Source organism: Lepidochelys olivacea (assembly GCF_965140295.1).
Source record: "Lepidochelys olivacea isolate rLepOli2 genome assembly, chromosome: 2".
NCBI classification, from domain to species: domain Eukaryota; kingdom Metazoa; phylum Chordata; order Testudines; family Cheloniidae; genus Lepidochelys; species Lepidochelys olivacea.
In genome coordinates, this window is record NC_140412.1 from 263,800,111 (window position 1) to 263,818,692 (window position 18,582).

The window sequence follows — 18,582 nt, forward strand, 5'->3', positions numbered from 1 at the left end:
TTACACATGGAAAAATGAATCCATTGAAGTATAACCCCCATGTCCCTGGACTTTATACTTCTTACTACACCAAAACATTCATTCACATACATGTGTTCATTCTTTGTCTCTCATTCACACACATCCACCACACACTCCTGGTCATTCATGTCTATTCACATTCGCACATTTCCTTTGACTCTCACTTAGTCACACACTTCATACTCACGTTCATGCACACTGTATACACTCGCATGTCCACGAACTCACACATCCCATTCATTCAGGCACGACAGACACACAGGCACAGTGAAGCTCCCGCACAAGTTCCACGTGCTCATGCTCACAATCATGCAAGCTCAGTCACACTTTCACCTGTCTCTCTCACTCCTGCAGTCACACTCAAGCATAGATGCACACTTCCGCACTCTCATGCGCACAATCATGCAAGCTCAGTCACACTTTCACCTGTCTCTCTCACTCCTGCAGTCACACTCAAGCATAGATGCACACTCCGCACTCTCATGCGCACAGTCATGCTCATGCAGCTGATTCTCACGCTCATGCACACAATTCTCACGCTTATGCGCTCGATCGCAGTCATGCTCCCCATTCTCACGCTCACGTGCACAATCACGCTCACACAACTGATTCTCACACTCACGCACAGTCTCTCCCTTACACACACACACACACACTCCGTGCCTCGATCACTCCCCTCCCTCCCAGCCCGCTATATCTGCCGGCCTCTTTCCCAGGGAGCTCCCGCCTGCCCCGTTGCAGCTGCTCCCAGCCCGCCCCTCACAGTCCCATGTGCCGGCCTCTGCTGGGGGCGGAGCCTGAGCCCCTAACCCCGCCCCCTCCTCAGTCGTCCCCGCCCCTCCCCGCAGAGCCCTCACGGCGTGTGGGCGGGGCCTGTGGGCGGGGCCGGCCCCCGCGGCCCCGCCCCGCTCCCGGCTGGGCACTCGCTGCCTCCCCGGCTATAAGAAGGCGGCTCGGGCAGCCGGAGCCTCAGCGGGCTCTGCGGGGAAACGAGATGATCAGCCCTAGCGCTGCAGCAAAATGCTGGATGGACACCTCCTTCTGGGATGGCTCTCCTCCTGCGCGCTCCTAGTGCTGCTCGGCGGCGCCCCGGGACCCTCCGCCGCCTACTTCGGGTAGGTCCGCCGGGCGCCCCGGCCCCAACGCCGCACCCCCGCTTCCCCCCCCAGGGCAGCTCCCCCTGCACCCCCGCTTCCCCCCCAGGGCAGCTCCCCCTGCACCCCCGCTTCCCCCCCAGGGCAGCTCCCCCTGCACCCCAATGTAGCTTCCCCTGCACCCTCACTTCCCCCAGGTCAGCTTCATCCGGCACCCCACCTCCGCTCCCCCTGTACCCCCATTTCCCCAAGGCAGCTCCCCCGGCACCCCACCTCCGCTCCCCCTGCACCCCATTTCCCCAAGGCAGCTCCCCCGGCACCCCCATGTAGCTTCCGCCACTTCCGCGCGCCCTGCACCCCCGCTTGCCCCCAAGGCAGCTCCAACCTGCACCCTCGCCTCAGTGAGGCCAGCGCCCCCCCTTCCCCCAGGCTGCATTCCGCCGCCCCTCCCCTGCACCCTTTCGGTGCCCCTGGCGCTCGCAGCCCTGCACCCACCGTCTCGCAAATAGCCCGTGAGCTCCCCCCGCTGCACCTTGCGCCCCCCCCAGCTCAGCGGCGCCCCGGGACCCTCCCGTCTCCTCCCCCGGGCCGGTCAGCCGGGGCGCCTCCCTCCATGGTCTAGTCCCCCGCACCCTCTGCAACTGCCCCCTGGACCAGGCGGGGGGCGCGCCGCCCTGGGCGTGCTGGGGCTGGCTGCAAAGGGCTTGGCTTGCGCCGGTCGTACTCGGGGGGTGCGGGGGTCGCCAAGGTGTCTCTCTGCCCCTCCAGGGCGGGGATGCTCCTTCTCTTGCCTGGTGCGAGGACTGTCAATGCCCCCCCCCACAACCCCTTACTGTGGCTGACCCACCCTGCGAGTTCTTGTAGCTGGCCTCAGCTGGCCGGGGTGAGCCGGGGGCCAGCCCTGGGAGCCGGCGGAGTGTGTCCGCGTAGGCACAGAACAGCGGGGGGAGCAGTCGGGTGGGTGGGTGTGGAAGGGACACAGACCGGACCCAGCCTCTCCTCCCCAATTCACCCCGCTCTCGGCTGACTCTCACCCGGCTCCGGGAGCCTTGCTCGTTGTCAAACCTCTGGAAACCGGGCGCAGGACGTTGCTCGTCGTCTTGCATTTCCAGGTTGTCCTTAATCCCCGGGAGTCTAGAAGCTGCAGGTTGTTGCTTGGGAGCTGTTTGTTTGTGGGATTCTCCCTCCCCCCCGCCCCCATTTCTCATAGCAATTTACAGCACTGAGTTGTATTCATGGCTCTTGTATTTGGCGTCTGCTTTGAATCTCTCCCTGTAGCCTGGGCAGACTGGCTGAGATCATTTGAACTGGGGTTTATTTAAAAATAAATAAATAGTGCTGATTCTGGAGTCTTATTTTGTCTTTCCTGTAATGTTTAGTGGAGGGTAGCACTGCAGTCTCCAAGCTGATATTTTGCTTATGTTTGTGGTCCACCCTCCCCCACCCCCTTCCCTCTCTGCATACAGTGCAACTTCAGGGCACGACTTATACAATGGCAAAAGGCACGTTGGTGGGTCTGTCCTAGGGATCCAGCTGCTCCTGACTCCAGAGCTCTTCTGTTTAGGGGTCATGTAGCTTTGAAATCAAGTTACTCTTTGGTTTCACAAACAAAATGTGACTTCCAAAAATTGGCAGTAGCTGGGAAAACTCTCTGTGTATGAGAGGGAGTGATTTGCTTTGGGATCTAGAGGATGGAGAAGGGATTTGCACACTCAGCGAGGTGTGGTTTTGTTGTTCAGTTGTCTAAACTTGCAGTACATCATGGGAAGCCCCCTTGAGGGATAAAAGCTCCTCTGTTCTTTTCCCCTCCCCCCCCAAGAAAATGACCATAAAACACACTGGCAAAATCCAGATGTTTACAAACTGTTTTATAGAAAAATAACTCACTCTAATTGTTTTTTTTTTCCCCTGGTTCGCTGTTCTGTTGAAAGTGTCAGATCATTGCTATTATGCACCTCCTTTGATTTCCTGCCCCAGAAAGCACAGTTACAGAACAAGTTTTTCTTCCTGTATCTCGAGACCCTCTTGTCTCGAAGTGTTCATGTGGGTTTTTAAATGTAGCTTTTGAATTGGTATTTGTTTCTGGCTGGAACACCCCAGATTGGTCTGGTTCAGTGATTCTGGGTCTAATTTCCCAGCTTTTTCTCAAAGGAAGTGGAGTGACAATTGCACTCTGATTGGTGCGTGTATACCAAAGACCAGTCTGCTTGCTAGTGCTAGCAGAACCCTTTCTAGTCTGCAGGTAAAGAACAGTGAGACGTAAAGTGTGGGGGTTTTGGTTGGAGGTTTGCAGCTTTCACTGGTCTTGCATGCAGCTTAGGTGGCTTAGCGCTTACAAAGCTCAAGACTGGTTCCTGTTCTGCAGATTCCCCTGTAACAGCAAGCTCTCCTGGAATACACCTTTTCCTTGGCTACATGGCGCCTCTTGGCCCCCTCTCCTGCAGTGTGAATTTGGTGTGCGGCTAGCATGGGTGGACCCCCGACTTCCCTGCTCTTGTCACCTGTCACGCCTTCCCCAAGTTTTGCAGAGGGTGCTTTGCGTGCAGTTTCACAGTTCCACCAGCAGAGGGTTCCGTCAACCCATGAATGGAGCTGTGGAGTTGGAGGGGCATTGACTGGCGGAGGCTTGCAGGTGTATCCTGTTCTCAAAGAAAATTAAATATTTTCATGGGAAAGCTTGCTTGGGGGGGGGGTCTTCTCTGGGAGGATCCATTCTCTCAATACTCTGAATTGGGGTCTAAAGCTAATCATATGTAAGGAGGAAAAAGTACATTTCCCTCCCCCACCCCCCCATCTGCTTTCTTCTCCTGCTTTACCTCTGCGTCCTCCTGAAGACCTGGCTTTCCCTTTTAGCAATAGATCTCTCTGTAATTCTTCCCATGTCAGTCACTGGGCTAAAACCTCAGTGGCAAGATCAACTGGTCTCGGTAGAGAAATTTGAATTCAGACACCGAAGCAGTCGGGGCAGTTCAAGTCTTTTATGCTCTGTTAATCCTGGTATAGTTGCACTGCCGGTGGCTGGGGGAAGCATTGTGGGGTTATTTCTTGTCTTTTTCAAAGAATCTGTTTTGAAATGGGATCAGCTTGCAATGGGTAGAAGGAGCAGGATGGAGTGCAATCAGGAGAGCCAGTCCAGTAAACCAACATGAAATCTAATAGTGAGTCTAGCTTCTGTCTCTGGGGTTTGTATACTCCATCACCTTGAGCTACACAATCCCCAGTGAGTGGTTTCCTAATGGAGCTGAGATTTCCTCTTCCAGTAAGACATGTCTATTGTCTTGCTCTGTGGTCTGGCAAACTTCTCAAAACACTGCTGCTTGCCTGCTGCCTTCCCAAACCCATGCTGTTTAACTTTTTGCTCCTGGGCTAGCTTCGTGAGGTAGGCCCTCTCCTTTTGTGATGGTTTCGTGGTAAGGGTCCTGCAGTCCCGCGAGCACACTGAAGTTTGTGCCTTCTGCAAACTACATCACGCAGCATCTAAAATATCAGACAACGCTAAGCATTTGCAGTCTGGCTCTAATCTCTATGCTGACTGGGGATTGTTCCGAGATCTGTTTAAACCATGCCGTGCTAATGCTGTAGTGGAACAGGTAGTCTATTGCAGCTGTCAGGAGTAGCCTTTCCTAAAGTCTGCCTCCAATGGCCAGTTTAGATTATAGGCACTTCAAAACTAATAGTCTGGGTCAAGAGAAGGGCACAGTGAACATTGCACCTGACTTAATTCCAGATTCCCTTCTTGGTCTCAGGGAATTTCTTGCATTGCTGAGCAGAGGGGCTGTTTGTGTTGCTACTTGAATTCTCCAGACTGGGCTTGATTATTCTTAAGCATCTTGCAGGGTAGGTTGGGGAGGAAATGCTGGCTGTTTTACCTACTAGGTGAGCATCCCGTTTTGCTGTGCAAAATGAAGTTTGCTTATGTTAATTAAGCATCTTTTCTGTTTGGTTAGAGCCCTGCAAATGATTAGCATCTGCTGCTAATACCTTCTTCTTTAAGAGGACTAAAGCAGAGATCATGCTCACTGAGCCTTCTCACACACCAGAATATTCAATAACTGGGTTCATGGTCCCTGTTAATCCACAACAATACATGATTTACAGAGTGTGCGTGGAAGGTATACTTGAGTGTGCTGCACTCTTTAGTATGGGGACCCCTAAGGTTGCAAATGGCAGAGCTTCTGCTTTACAAGCCAGAATCAGGGTGAAAAGACAAGCCACAGGGCACTAGGTGGCTCTGACAAACATGAATGTGATCAATTTGCCCCTGCCAGGCAGCATGGGCTGTGTTTGACTCCCCTTGGCCCGAGTTGGAAAGCTGATCACCTCCCTTGCAAAGGTCTCCTGTGAGATTCTTTACTTAGGTATGAGACTAAAGTGAAAACTGCACTAAGGACCTAATCTCCAGGGAAATGCTGAGTCAATTCTGCTCCTAGATCTCTACCGGATTAACTAACATATACCCTCTTTCAGCATACTTGGGATTTACACCAGAGCAAAATCTGCCTCAGCTTGTTGTTAGCACCTGCTTTTAAAGCACCAAGATGTCTAGTGTGACTCTAGCTTGGCCTCCAGCACCCACCCCTAAGTGGCAATGCTTCTCTTTTGGCTGTTAAAACTGACTTCACTTCTTTGTGGAGCCTTTCCTAGGAGACGTAAACATCTCAGCAGTGATTCTTTAAAGTCTCCATGCAGAGAGGGGTGAACTGCAGGTGGCCGTGTTAAACAGATGTCACCCGGGAGCTCCCAACTTGGCTGCTCCGTTCCGCAGTCCAAAAAGGAATTGAGACAGCTGTGGATGATGCCTTCTCTTCCCTCTTCCTCTCTTCTCCCCCCCCTGCATTCCACCCAAACGAATCGTTTCAGGGAAAGAATTCGGTGTTTCCAAATGGGTGGCCTACCCAGTAATTAGTGCCACTGGGACAGAAATTGTGCATGGTTACATGTTAACAAGATTGTGTCAGCAGGCAGTAGTGCTGGTGTCTGCTCGCCTGCAAAGGAGAGACTGCAGAAGTAGCAGGATGGTCTAGCAAGGCTGAAGAGTGTCCCTCTAGAATGTAGAATTCAGGTTGATGGTATGAACACAATGGGGGGGGGGGCTCCTTAATTTTCTTCTCTGGATTCCTGAAGGCCCCTCTCTTGAGACCGATCCACTGGGAATTGTAGAGTACCTGAAAAGTGGTGAAGGAGGGAGAAAATATAGCCTGTTTTTCCTTATCTTAGTTCATCAAAGTTCCTTGCTTTGTGTACATGCTATATTGTAGAAGACTCTCTTAATTACTAGAATCACACAAGACCGTGTTTGTAGTCCTCTGGTTATACCGTGTTCTGTCCATGAAACTCAAAGAGCTTTACAAAGGCGGGTCAACATTATCCTGTAACAGAAAGAAAAGGCATAAGCTGTTTTGCCTGACGTTGGACTACCAATCTGTAGCAGATTGGGACTTGGATCTCATGACTCCTGTCCCTTTAATCCTAAATCTCTTCTTCCACTTGGGGGAGGAGAAGCAGGTGTTTTGTCAACTGATGTGCTTAGTGTAATATTAGATTGGAAGTGACTGGTCACAAATGTTGTTCCTGGAGTGATGGTGAAGGTGTGGTGCCCAAACAAGTCTGAATTCAGGCACTAGAGATGGAAAGAATATATGGTGGTGGCCCAAGGAAGCCTAACAAGCTTATTCCAAGAGTACTAAAGTGTATTTAAATGGAATACTCTAATCTGTGCTGATAGGGCCTCAGCTGGAGTATTGTGTCCAGTTTTGGGTGCCACATTCCAGGAAAGATGTGGACAAACTGGAGGAAGTCCAGAGAAGAACAACAAAAATGATTAAAGGTCTAGAAAACATGAACACCCCGCCCCCCAAGGAAAGATTGGAAAAAATGGGTTTAAGTCTAGAGCAGAGAAGACTAGGGCGGGGGGGGGGGCATGATAGTGCCTTTTCAAGGACATAAAAGGCTGCTCCAAGGAGATGGGTGAAAAATTGTTCTTAATGTCTGAGGATAGGACAAGAGGCAATAGACTTAAATTGCAGCAAGGGAGGTTTTGGTTGGACTTTCCAACTGTCGGGGTGATGAAGCACTGGAACAAATTGCTTAGGGAGGTTGTGGAATCTGTCACTGGAGGCTCTTAAGAGCAGGTTAGACAAACACCTGTCAGGGGTGGTCTAGATAATACTTAGTCGTGCCATGAGAGCAGGGGACTGGAGTAGATGACCTCTTGAGGTCCCTTCCAATCCTATGGTTCTATGAACACTGGGTAGGGGAGAAAGACCTGTGATGACAGAAGAGGAGTCTGCCAAGGGAAGTGTGTGTGTGTGGGGGGGGAGGGAATCTTCCTCCCTTGTGTCTGTATGACTGACTTCATGAAGTCTAGAGCAGTGGTTCTCAACTCAATGGGGTGACTGATCATTAAGGCCAGTCATGTGTGCCACGCTACTATAGGTGAGTAGGAAGCAGAGGTGGCTGTTAGGCCCTGGTGTGTGTTTTGGTTCTGAGATCAGCTAGGGTTTTTCTGCCAATAGTCTGTCATCAGATCTGTCCCACTGCAAACACTTGACAAGGCAAGGTAATAACATTCAATAACAGTTGTGTTAGTGGTGTCCATCTTGACAGACCCCAATGTTCTTCGCAAACCTCACTGACCTGTACTCTACACATGGATTGCTATAGCTACCTCTGGGGTCAGGGCAGGCTGGCTGGGTTAGAGGCCAGCACAACAAGCACTTGCTGCTCAGGAATGCCTTCTCTGGCCCCAGATGCAGGCTGACTCTCCTTCCACATCCCAGGGGATGTCCTATACCCACCTTTGGTGCTTCTCCTGCATCTGCAATGTGGAGTGACTTCCCCTACCCCGGTTCACTCCAATGTTCAGAACTACTTACTGGTCCATAAGCAATTTCTGTCCTGGCAGGCCAAGAAACACTTGCCCTTTTAGTTTGGGTATTGCCTGGTACTGGTACTCTTACCAAGTGGTCCCACAGAAGTCATGAGACTGTCTGGATACCTGCATACTTCTGTCCATTATAGCACCTTGGGTAATAAACAAAATTAAGGATTCTATTTCTTTGTCTACAGTTGCCAAAGTCAATGTAAACATACTCTAAATATCCTAATTACCTTTCCATTTAGGGAATTTCTGTAGCTGACATTGGATGGTGGTGTGATCTAGGGAAAGTGGTGCATAGACTGAAGGTGTTACCTATGCTGCAGGTTCTTGAACTGTGGTATAGACTATGGACTAGTTATAACACACTCAGGCCTGTACTTTTGACAAGTACCATAGGCTCTTTCATCTTTCTCCAGAGTGAAACGCAGCAGCTGTTTAGAAAAATGAGCTATGATGGCAAGTGAGGAATACTGTATCCAGTTGAAACTACAGCTGGAATTTATATAGGCAGAATGTAATTCCCCAAATTGGAATCTGGCCAGGAATGTGGGTCTAACACCCCTCAATGCTGTTTAATGCTTCTATGGAACTCTTTAATGGTCCCAGTGGTCCATACAGAGGTCTCAATCCTCCAGACCCAAATGTGTGGTCTTGGAATCCAAACAAGGACAACACGCAAAAGTAGTACAAGAGGGAACTGGGAAAGGGTGAGAGATTCTCTAGTCCCTTTACTACATGGGACATCGGTTCAAGACTTTGCCTTTCCTCACATTTACTCCCATGAAGTACAAGGAAGAAGCATTTGGTTTGGTCCTGAGCTGGAATAGTAGTTTCTTCACCCCTTTTAAAATGAGTGAGGTGCATGTATGGGCTTTTTTATGGATATGATCAACAAACCATGATCTCCAGCTTCCAAATTGTAGGCCTTGACCTGGGTGAATTCAAGAAGCTGCTTTTAACGACCCCCCCGCAGAGGGAACCACTTACACAGGAGCAGATGATGAAGATGGAATCATTTACATTTTAGCCTACCTAACAGGAGTACTGGACTGTATTTGCAAAGTGCCCTGAAGGTGGAGCTGATTGGGGTGGGGGGCTGCTGACCTATTCCTGTGGCTCTTTGGCAGTGTACACTGGTCAATTCTGGCCCCTTCTCACCCCAGGCTTGGAGGGCAGCTCTTGCCCATAGACCTGATGGAGTCTGACCTTAATGGACTTGCTGTTGCCACAGCAGCACGTGAAGGCCAGTGTTTTCAGACCTGGATGCACAAATCCACATGTGGGTGCTTAACTTCCTGGGATCTCAGCTCCCTCTGACAGAAGTGTGCAAGGCGATCTGGGAAAGGTTGCCCTACAGCCTTGGGAGAGGAAGGATGGCCCTGCACTTCAGGAGGCCTGGGTTCAATTCCTGGATCTACCACTTTTTTATTGCCTCAATTTCCCTTCTGTAGATGGGGGGCTAATGCTTTTTCCTCTTACCCTGATGTTCAGCACCTGAGTAGGTAACCTTGCTTACAGCACCTAGTACAACCAGGCACCAAATTGGCTGGGGCTTCTAGGTGCAACTGTCCTCCACTCCTTAAGGAGGAGATCATCAGCTCTGAGGAGTTTAGTGTCTGACTCAGCAGGGTCTTTTCTTTCATGGAACTGGCTATGCAGAACTTGACACTTGAAATCTTTAGGACTCTGGTCTCCTGGTGGAGGGCCAGGTCAATGATTAACTTGCTTTTTGGAAGCTGCTAATCACAATTAAAGGAAGTCCAGTTTGCAGCCTTACAACCCCAATTCAGAAAGCTCATGTGTGTAATTATTAAAGGGCTCATGCTTTATCACCACATAACCAAGTTGCCTAAAACTTATTCAGTGGCTGGTAATTGAATTAAGTTGCAGGGTGGGTTGGTGGGGCTGTGAACAGAAGGGGCTTGAACTGAACAAAGACAAACCTGATACATTCAGAATGGGGAACTATCGTGCCAGACTCTAGGTCATGTCAACATTTGCTTGTCCCCCTCCCATTCCCATCAGTTCATTGCTAGCTCAAGGAAAACACTTTGTAGCACAGGATGCTCTGCTGGGCTAACCAACATCAGTGATGCCCTTTTAGGGCAGAAGGGAGGAAAATTGGGGGTACTTCTAGGATAGATTTCTTTCTCCTGTATTTGAGGAGATGGTGAGACTGGAAAAGCAACTGGGGTAGAAGGTAGAAGTGCATTGATCAAACTCCCAGTGCAATGCTTTGGCCAAAAGGGCTGTTACAGTACTTGGCTGTATAACTTGGAGTACTAAGCATGAAGAGGTGAGATTCCCATCATACATGGCATGGAGGATTCCACTACTACAATCTTTGCAGTTCTGACATCTACCCTAAATAGGATGGTAAATAAGGAAAGGATCAGGGAAGAGTAGCACACAAGATTCATAGTCTGGAAAATGCCCCCCATCACAACTAAGAGCTCAAGCTTCTGCAATAATCAGAGAAGGTTAAAAGGTGGGTCGATCAGTCCAGACAGTATCTACGCAGGGAGAAGACCTCCTCAAAGTTGAGGATGCTCTAACCTAGCAGACATAAGAGCCGATGGATGGATGGCTTCACCTGCCAGCCAAATTGGAAGTACAGTGCAGACTTTTCAGTGTGGGTAATTAACACTGTAGCAGCTTCCCAAAGGATGGGGTGAATTCAGTTACTGAACTTGAGGCAGGAATTGCTGGGTGAAGTTGTGGGCTTGGTCATGCCGCCACATCATGGTCCCTCTTAGCCTTTAAATCTACAGCTCTCAGCATAAGCATCTTTAGCTATTGTCACAGTGCAGTAAGTGAGGCTGTCTCCCCCTGAATGGAGATGACACCAATCAACCTTGAGACTTCTAGGGACTGACCCCAAAGTCACTTGAAAAGCTCCCATTCACTTGTGTGCTTGCATGAGACCCCTAATGAACATGAGTCTCATGAAAGACTCCATAGATCACCTTATATTCTGCTCCAATTTAGTGTGGTACAAGCCAGCAGAGCTAACTATGACTCTTAAATGGAGTGACAGAATCTCACCAGTCAAATCCAATGTGGGGAGCAGGCATTCACGTTTGTGCTACCTCTCCCTCCCCCTCATAGTAATAGTGATGTATAAACACAAAGGGAGGAAACCATTTTTTAACCCTCCCTGCCCATGTTAAGCATCTGATCTTAATTCTCAACTGAGATGGAAAACTTGATCTAAAGGCTTGGAACTGCTTATGAAGAAGCACCCTTCCCCATGTCGCCTGAGGCTTGTTTATTGCTAGTATCCTGCTAATACCACATGCCACCGTCTGAATCTGCAAGCAAAACCGTCCAGAAATGCACATCAGTGGGTGGCCCTTAGGTTCCAAGTGGGGCAGCTGGGTCAGACACTGTAGGACAAGATAGTATCTAGAAGCTTGTGATCTAAAGCTACATCTTAGACCACATGGTGGCAGACCCTGTGATGTGCTCTGAAGACTGTACCCCTACCAAATACTGAGCATTGGGTAGCCCTGGTTGTAACCAGCCAATATACACGTGTCCACTTACTCATCCTGATCTGTCAGATCCCACTGCTGGAGAACTAGTCCAAGTCAAATGACAGGTTTCAGAGTAGCAGCTGTGTTAGTCTGTATTCACAAAAAGAAAAGGAGTACTTGTGCTTTTCTTTTTGCAAATACAGACTTACACGGCTGCTACTCTGAAACCTGTCATTATGCAAGGCACTGAATTTAGCCATATGGAGTGGAAATCTATCAACTTCATGAAAAAACTCAAGGTGCCACAAGTACTCCTTTTCTTTCTCCAATTCCAGTGGAACCCAAGCCAGTGAACTGTGAGATAAAAGCTAAATATCTTAAATGCAACTGTCTTTGTTTAAAACAAACCTTCATTTGGGAGGTTGGGGAGTAGGAGGATAAAACCTTTAAGGCAGAATTTTGATTTTCGTTGGAAGGGGTAAAGTGTTAGCCTACGTACTTCTTTTAGACCAGGATTTTCAAAGGAGTCTATGGGAGCTAGACTGGCTTGAAAATCCTGACGACAAAGTCCAAAAAAAGTTCCTAGCTCTTTAGAGCTTTACGTGTTTTTGTTTAATATAGATCATAAGAAAGTCATAAAAGCCAAGTGCTAAGGAACCATTCCAGTGTCTAAAATAGATCAAGATACACAGAACTAAATGATTTCTGACTAGGTTATCTCATCCTTTTTTAATGTCAAAGATGCTACAAAATGAGCTGTCATGTTTCTACAAAATTTAGTTCTGTCACAACTCCCTTTTTACTTCTAAAACTAGACGGCAAAATAAACTATTTGACTTCATATTCATGCAGTCCCCAAGCGCAATCTAGATCCAGAATCTGACCTTTGCTGGATGAAAAGCTGATCTTGGTTAAAATCTCAGACCTTTTTAATCTACCACAGTAAGCTCTACTCCTTATGGTAGCAGCACAGTGCAAAGTAGTAACTAGAACGGAGTATTTCATGACTTTACACAGATAAACATATTGGCTAAACTCAAGGGAATTGCTCTGGCATATGGAAAAATCAGAGTAGCTTTTTATATAGTGTTACAAACAACTTCATATTTGAAATGGTCAAAACAACTTTCTGACATGTGTAGTTCTTTGCTTTTGCTTCCAGTATTAAATCATTTTTCCAGAAGAGTCAAGGGTGGGGAGCTATCTTTACAAAAACTTGAGGTGAGGGGAATAATTTAAAAAATATACTTGCACTTTCCCAAGGGTTGCAAATAGGCAAAGATACATAGTAGATATTCTCTGAGCATGTCTAAACTGGAATAGATCTGGTGTTAAAGCTCTTAGTTTGTACGTACTTGGAATGCAAACACCACATCACTTTTCATGATGAGACAGATCCTTATGGTATTACTACACAGATCCCAAGTCAACCCTCTTTATATTAAGACTAACACTTCTTCATTAGAAGTCTAGATTGCTCATTCACCAGCTCTTACAGGATGAGACTGGAAGAAAAGTCACACTGGTCTGGTTTTTATTGACCTAACCATCCAGCAGAGCTACAAGATCATTGATAAGTATCTAGGGAAGACTGGAATAAAAACTCCTTTTGACAATGAGTAGCTGCTGCAAAAATGCTTCCTTAAACTGGGGGGGAGGTGGTGACAGAAGGCTTCAAAAACTGAAGTTATTTAGTTACACTATACCTAGTGGGTGGCTATGTAACAACTGTCCCGCCACTGTTGTGGAAGGATATGAGAAACTGTGCATTGACCTTCAAGGATGGAGCATTCAGGAGCTTAGAATGGGCACATTGTCTCCTGGGTCCTTCAAAGAACTGTAGAATGTGTACTATAGCCCATCTCTCAAGGGAAGTAGACCTAGGCTGTGGGGTTCTGGCATTCTGGACTAGAAAATATCTGAGAGGGAGCACTTTCATTGGGGGCGGCAGCAGGTGAATTAAGTGGCTTTTCCCTTCTCTACTGTGAATCCACCCACATAATCCTTGCTCCTTCCATGGAGCACCAATGAGTTTATCACTTGGGTACCTTAGTCCACTCTAAGGAATAACATTCTCACTAATTCTGATCCAGTGAAGATCTCACTGCTTGGAGAAGGCTTCATTAAATTTTTAAGGGAGAAACTTTCTAACGTGCCTCCATGATTTTAGCCACAAGTCCTCTTGTGAATCTGTGGGATTTGTGCTCCTATATCTTAAACATTCCTGAAATATTTCACCCACCCCAGTATCCTCACCTCAATCTGTTGGTCATTCTAACCTGGTGTAAGCAGAGGCTCTCATTGATTTCAGCTGTTTTGTAAACTTGTGCCAGGATAGGTTTGAGATGAGCCAATTCATTCTTAGGAGCCCTGTTAGGGTAAGCACCAGTCAGACACCTCAAGCTCCATCTTCATGAGGTGCCTTATTTATGGCTGTTTCTGTTGCCAATCAGCTGCATAAAAGATTCCTGAATTTAAAATTCCACAGCTGTGTGAGACCCATATGAGGGGAGATTAAGACTGAGACTTCATCTTGGAAAAGAGACCACTAAGGGGGGATATGATGGTCTCTAAAATCATGACTGGTGTGGAGAAAGTAAATGAAGTGTTCTTTACTTCTTGCCATAACACAAGAACCAGGGGTCACCCAATGCAATTAATAAGCAGTAGGTTTAAACCAAACAAAAGGAAGTATTTCATCATACAAAGCAGTCAACCTCTGGAACTCCTTGCTAGAGGATATTGTGAAGGCCAAGATTATAACTGAGTGCAAAAAGGAACTAGATAAGTTCATGGAGGATAGGTCCATCAGTGGCTATTAGCCAGGATGGGCAGGGATGGTGTCCCTAGCCTCTGTTTGCTAGAAGCCAGGAATGGGCGATGGGATGGATCACTTGCTTACCTGTTCTGTTCATTCCCTCTGAAGCCCCTGGTGTTGGCCACTGTCGAAGACTGGATATTGGGCTAGAAGGACCTTTGGTCTGACCCAGTATGGCCGTTCTTATGGTGCATTTGTTGAAATGAACAAGTGGTATCTGATGCCCAACAGGGAAATGGAGTAGGAACATATACAAGACTATTGCCCATAAGAGTGCTTAGTCGTTGTCTCCTGGACTTGGCACACACACAGTCCAGGTTGTACCAAGTTGTTTTCAGCATCTTGCAAAAATCCAGCTGTAACTTAAGACTCTGGTCTCCACCGCTTTTACTACATCCTTGACTTGCACGTGCAAGTCGATATTGATTCTGCTCTGTGAACCCTTCTAGGTCAGTTTCTGGTTCGTCAGCCATGCCTTGAAGGAGTGGGTGCTCCATGCAAACAAGTGTTGCAGGTTTTTTTTTTTTTTTTTTTTTTAAAAAAAGCTTCCTGGTTGTGCCTCTCCTTCAGGCAGATCTATTCCTAATGCTCAAATAAAAGGCCAGGTCTCTAAAGACCCATCCAACTAACCAGCCTGATTCTAGTCCCACAGCCCTGTGCGCATGGCTTTTTCATAACTGCAGGCAGATCCCAGACAGCCCACAGGCAACATAACCCCTCCCAATACACCACCCTGACTTGGCCCACCAAGATCCCTTCTATAAGACGCAGCTGTTGCATTCAGGCTCATAGGTAGCATGGCATCAAGTTGGCATGTGCTTCCCTGGCTTCGCTTGAATAGGCACTACCAGCTTCCAGTCTTGTATGTTGGCCCTAGGGATCCAAAATCTCATTAGACTGGGTCTGTGTGGGCCAGGACCGAGGTGAAAACCCTTCTAGGGAGAGCATAAGATGGACCAAACAAGGGTTTGAGTGGGTTGGTCTCAGTGCAGTGTAACTTCTCCTGCATCCTTCTCGTTTCTCCCCAGCTAGTCCTCCAGTCCAGTGTACTACAAATTGCCCAGGGTGAAGAACCCAATGAGAGCATATACCCTTGAGGAAATCTAGTCTCCTGACTGGTTAGGTACCATCCCACAGGCTTGGGTGGAGGCAAGGTTCTCAGAGCTAGGGGAAAGGAGCAGGCTGCAACTTGCGTTCTTGCACAGACTAGTCTCAAAACTCAGGCACATAGCAAGTATGCGTCTCTAAAGGAATCGAACACTGATCTTGTAGGCACTTACTCGGCACAGATGCCTACATTAGTGACTGCTTCTTGTTGTGTACACACCAACTCTACTGGTACCTGAAACTTTTGGGTCTTGGTATTCTGAGGGGTAAATTCTGCCCTTATCTACCATATGCCCATGCAGCTCCCACTTATGTCAATGGGAGTTGTGGGTGTAGCCAAGGTTAGCACTTTGCTCTCACACACGTTTAAAGACAACTGCAAGACCAGCAATGGTGTCACCAAGTGTATTAAAATCAGCCTGCTCTCTGCAATGAGTGCAGAAACGCTCCCATGTGGAGGGTACTGACCAGGAGGAGGAAATGGGGATGGTTGAGATGGTAGGTGTGGTCTGGAGAGCTGACCACTGAGCTCTTATGCTCAATCACAGAGAACTTGCTCAAGACTGTCTCCAGAAATTACTGCTTGGCTCTCTTCTGGAAGAAGCCCCACCACATGTTAGGCTACTAGACTTGCTGTTCTAGACCTAGATTCATAGATGGTTTGGGGTTGCTTAAGGTTGAAAAGACTAGATCACCACAACGGGTCTGATCTTCTGCATAACACAGGCCCTAGGAGTAAATTCAGGGAAGTCCTATGTGAACTAAAGTGATCTCTTTGGAAATTTTAAATCAAGATTGGATTTTTTCTAATGGTGGACTTGATGGCATCTGGACAAGAGGATGCAGCATTAAAATTCTTGATCAGTGTCATGAACTGGTTCCACTTATTCCTGAAGTCACTTGCCTATGCTTTATTCCAAGCATGGAGCTGCAGATGGGTTCCAGAATGACAACCCACAACATACCTGTCTCTGTGGCTTTTGTTTGCTATTCCTGTTTTGTATTTACAGTAGCACCTGGAAGCTTTGGCTGTGATCAGTTCTGACTGCAAGGCAAAGTAGTCTTCACCCCAAAGAGTTTGCAATCTAAATAGACAAGCTCGATATAGAGAGGGGACATGGAAGCACTGGAGTTAACTACCTGACACTAAAAATAGGTCCACAGCATTGCTGGGAACAAAACCAGGTCTTCTGATGACCAGTGCCAGAGGGAATGAACAGAACAGGTAATCCTCAAATGATCCATCCTCTGTCACCCATTTCCCAGCTTCTGGCAAACAGAGGCTAGGGACACCATTCCTGCCCATCTTGGCTAATAGCCATTGATGGACATATCCTCCATGAATTTATCTAGTTTTGTTGAACCCTGTTATGGTCTTGGCCTTCCTAGCATCCTCTGGCAAGGAGTTCCACAAGTTGACTGTGCGTTGTGACTATCTACTACCTATGCAGCCCTCCTCTTAGTGCATGGTAATATGGGATTATATTTCATTGCATGAGCCCCTGCTGTGGATTGGGCAGATTGGATCCACAGTCAGCTGCCCTCATTCTGCCACAAGAGGGCACACTCAGATACATAAAGAGCAACTAGACTGGAATCCCCATCTCTGGCATGCTTTTGTTCTCAGGCATGTGGATTGCCAATGTGTAATAAAGCTTGCACTGAAGTCTGAGGAATGGGGCTGAAGGAGGAGGTGACATGGAGCTAAATGATGGCTTTGAAGCCTCAAACTCCTTCTGAAGACCTGAAGCCACATGGGCTGGCTAGCTAAATCCCCAGTGATCTTCTACATTCCTGGCCAGGTGCCTCTTGTGGCCTGGACCTTCAGTGAAGCACCTCACAATAGTATGTGGCTATAGAATGAGGAGCAGTCAAAAGCAGTCCAGAGGTCTAGGAGGGGAGCAGGGGTAGAATTTGCTTTGAAGTGCCCCTCCTCCCCAATCAGTAAAGAATTCCAAGACCAGTAACCACAGATCAGGCTTCCAATGGGTCTAAGTGCTGCTTGGCATGAATGCATTGCAGGCTAGAGCAAAAACAGTCTCCTGCAGCAAGAATAAATCCTGCACTTGTTCTGTAGGACAGCATTGTCTCAGCTTGTTACTGCCTTGCACCAGCTGTCATTTTTGTCCTCCACAAAGGCAGTATTTAGCAATCAGACTGCTTGAGCCCTCCTGCTGTCTGACCAGGTGACACTCTAAGACCCCAGAAGATATGTGCGTGCATGCTTGCCCTGTTGGTCTTTTTATGGGACTGTTGCTGGTGGGTTGTACTTGGTCAATTGTTGACCGATCTAAACTTGCCTTCCCTAAAACCAAGTGAGATTAGACCTCTGACTGTCCTTCCTCATTTAAGACCCTGCATTGGGACTCTGGAGATCTGGGTTTAGTTCCTGGCTCTGACACAGTCTGTGACCTCTGGCAAGTTACTTAGAATTCTTGTTTTACAAGAGTTTCTTGTGTACTGAAGACTTTAAGCCCTCCTGATCAGGAACTCCTATTAAGCATATCTAATGCTCCTTGCACAGAGCTCTGATCTTCATTGAGACTTCTGAGTGCTACTGGAATATAAATGTCTTGCTGGTCATAGTTCTCCCTCTCCCCCCTGCAAAACAGAAGCCTGCTGCTTGCAGACTGGAGCTACTGTTCCCATTGCAGCATCTAAAGGAATGCCAAGAAACACCAAAAGAATGATCGATTGATCATGTAGCCTAAGCCAACAAAGCTGGAATCTTCCCCCAGCGTTGTCCCAAGGTGTTTGGCCTTGCATCAAGTCTGATGCTTAGAGCTTCATCTGCTGGGGTGTAGCAATGTACCTACTGTGACAAAGTTCCTCCTCCTACCTTGGTGGGTCTTGCGCTTATTGGCAGATTTTTGCTCACCTTGGAGCTTCACAGCATCCCTCAGTTTGGCCATTTTCATGAACCCACGGTCCAGGTCAACTCCTCCAGTGTCTCCCCAGGAGTTGGGGGGGAACCCGGGCCCACCCTCTACTCTGGGTTCCAGCCCAGGGCCCTGTGGAATGCAGCTGTCTAGAGTGCCTCCTGAAACAGCTGTGTGACAGATGCAACTCCCTAGGCTACTTCCCCATGGCCTCCTCCCAACACCACCTTTATCCTCACCATAGGACCTTCCTCCTGGTGTCTGATAATGCTTGTACTCCTCAGTCCTCCAACAGTCCACATTCTCA

At 48.0% G+C, this 18,582-nt stretch overlaps 1 protein-coding gene across 1 annotated transcript in view; it reads left to right on the forward strand.

The window, feature by feature from the left end:
- The first annotated feature begins 1,019 nt into the window (after positions 1-1,019).
- WNT9A (Wnt family member 9A) overlaps positions 1,020-18,582 on the forward strand; it is a 68,421-nt gene continuing 50,858 nt past the window's right edge. The window contains exon 1 of the mRNA XM_084621044.1: positions 1,020-1,136. Coding sequence (XP_084477170.1) covers positions 1,042-1,136 — 95 coding nt within the window. The 5' untranslated portion in view covers positions 1,020-1,041. The remainder of the gene's footprint in view (positions 1,137-18,582) is intronic.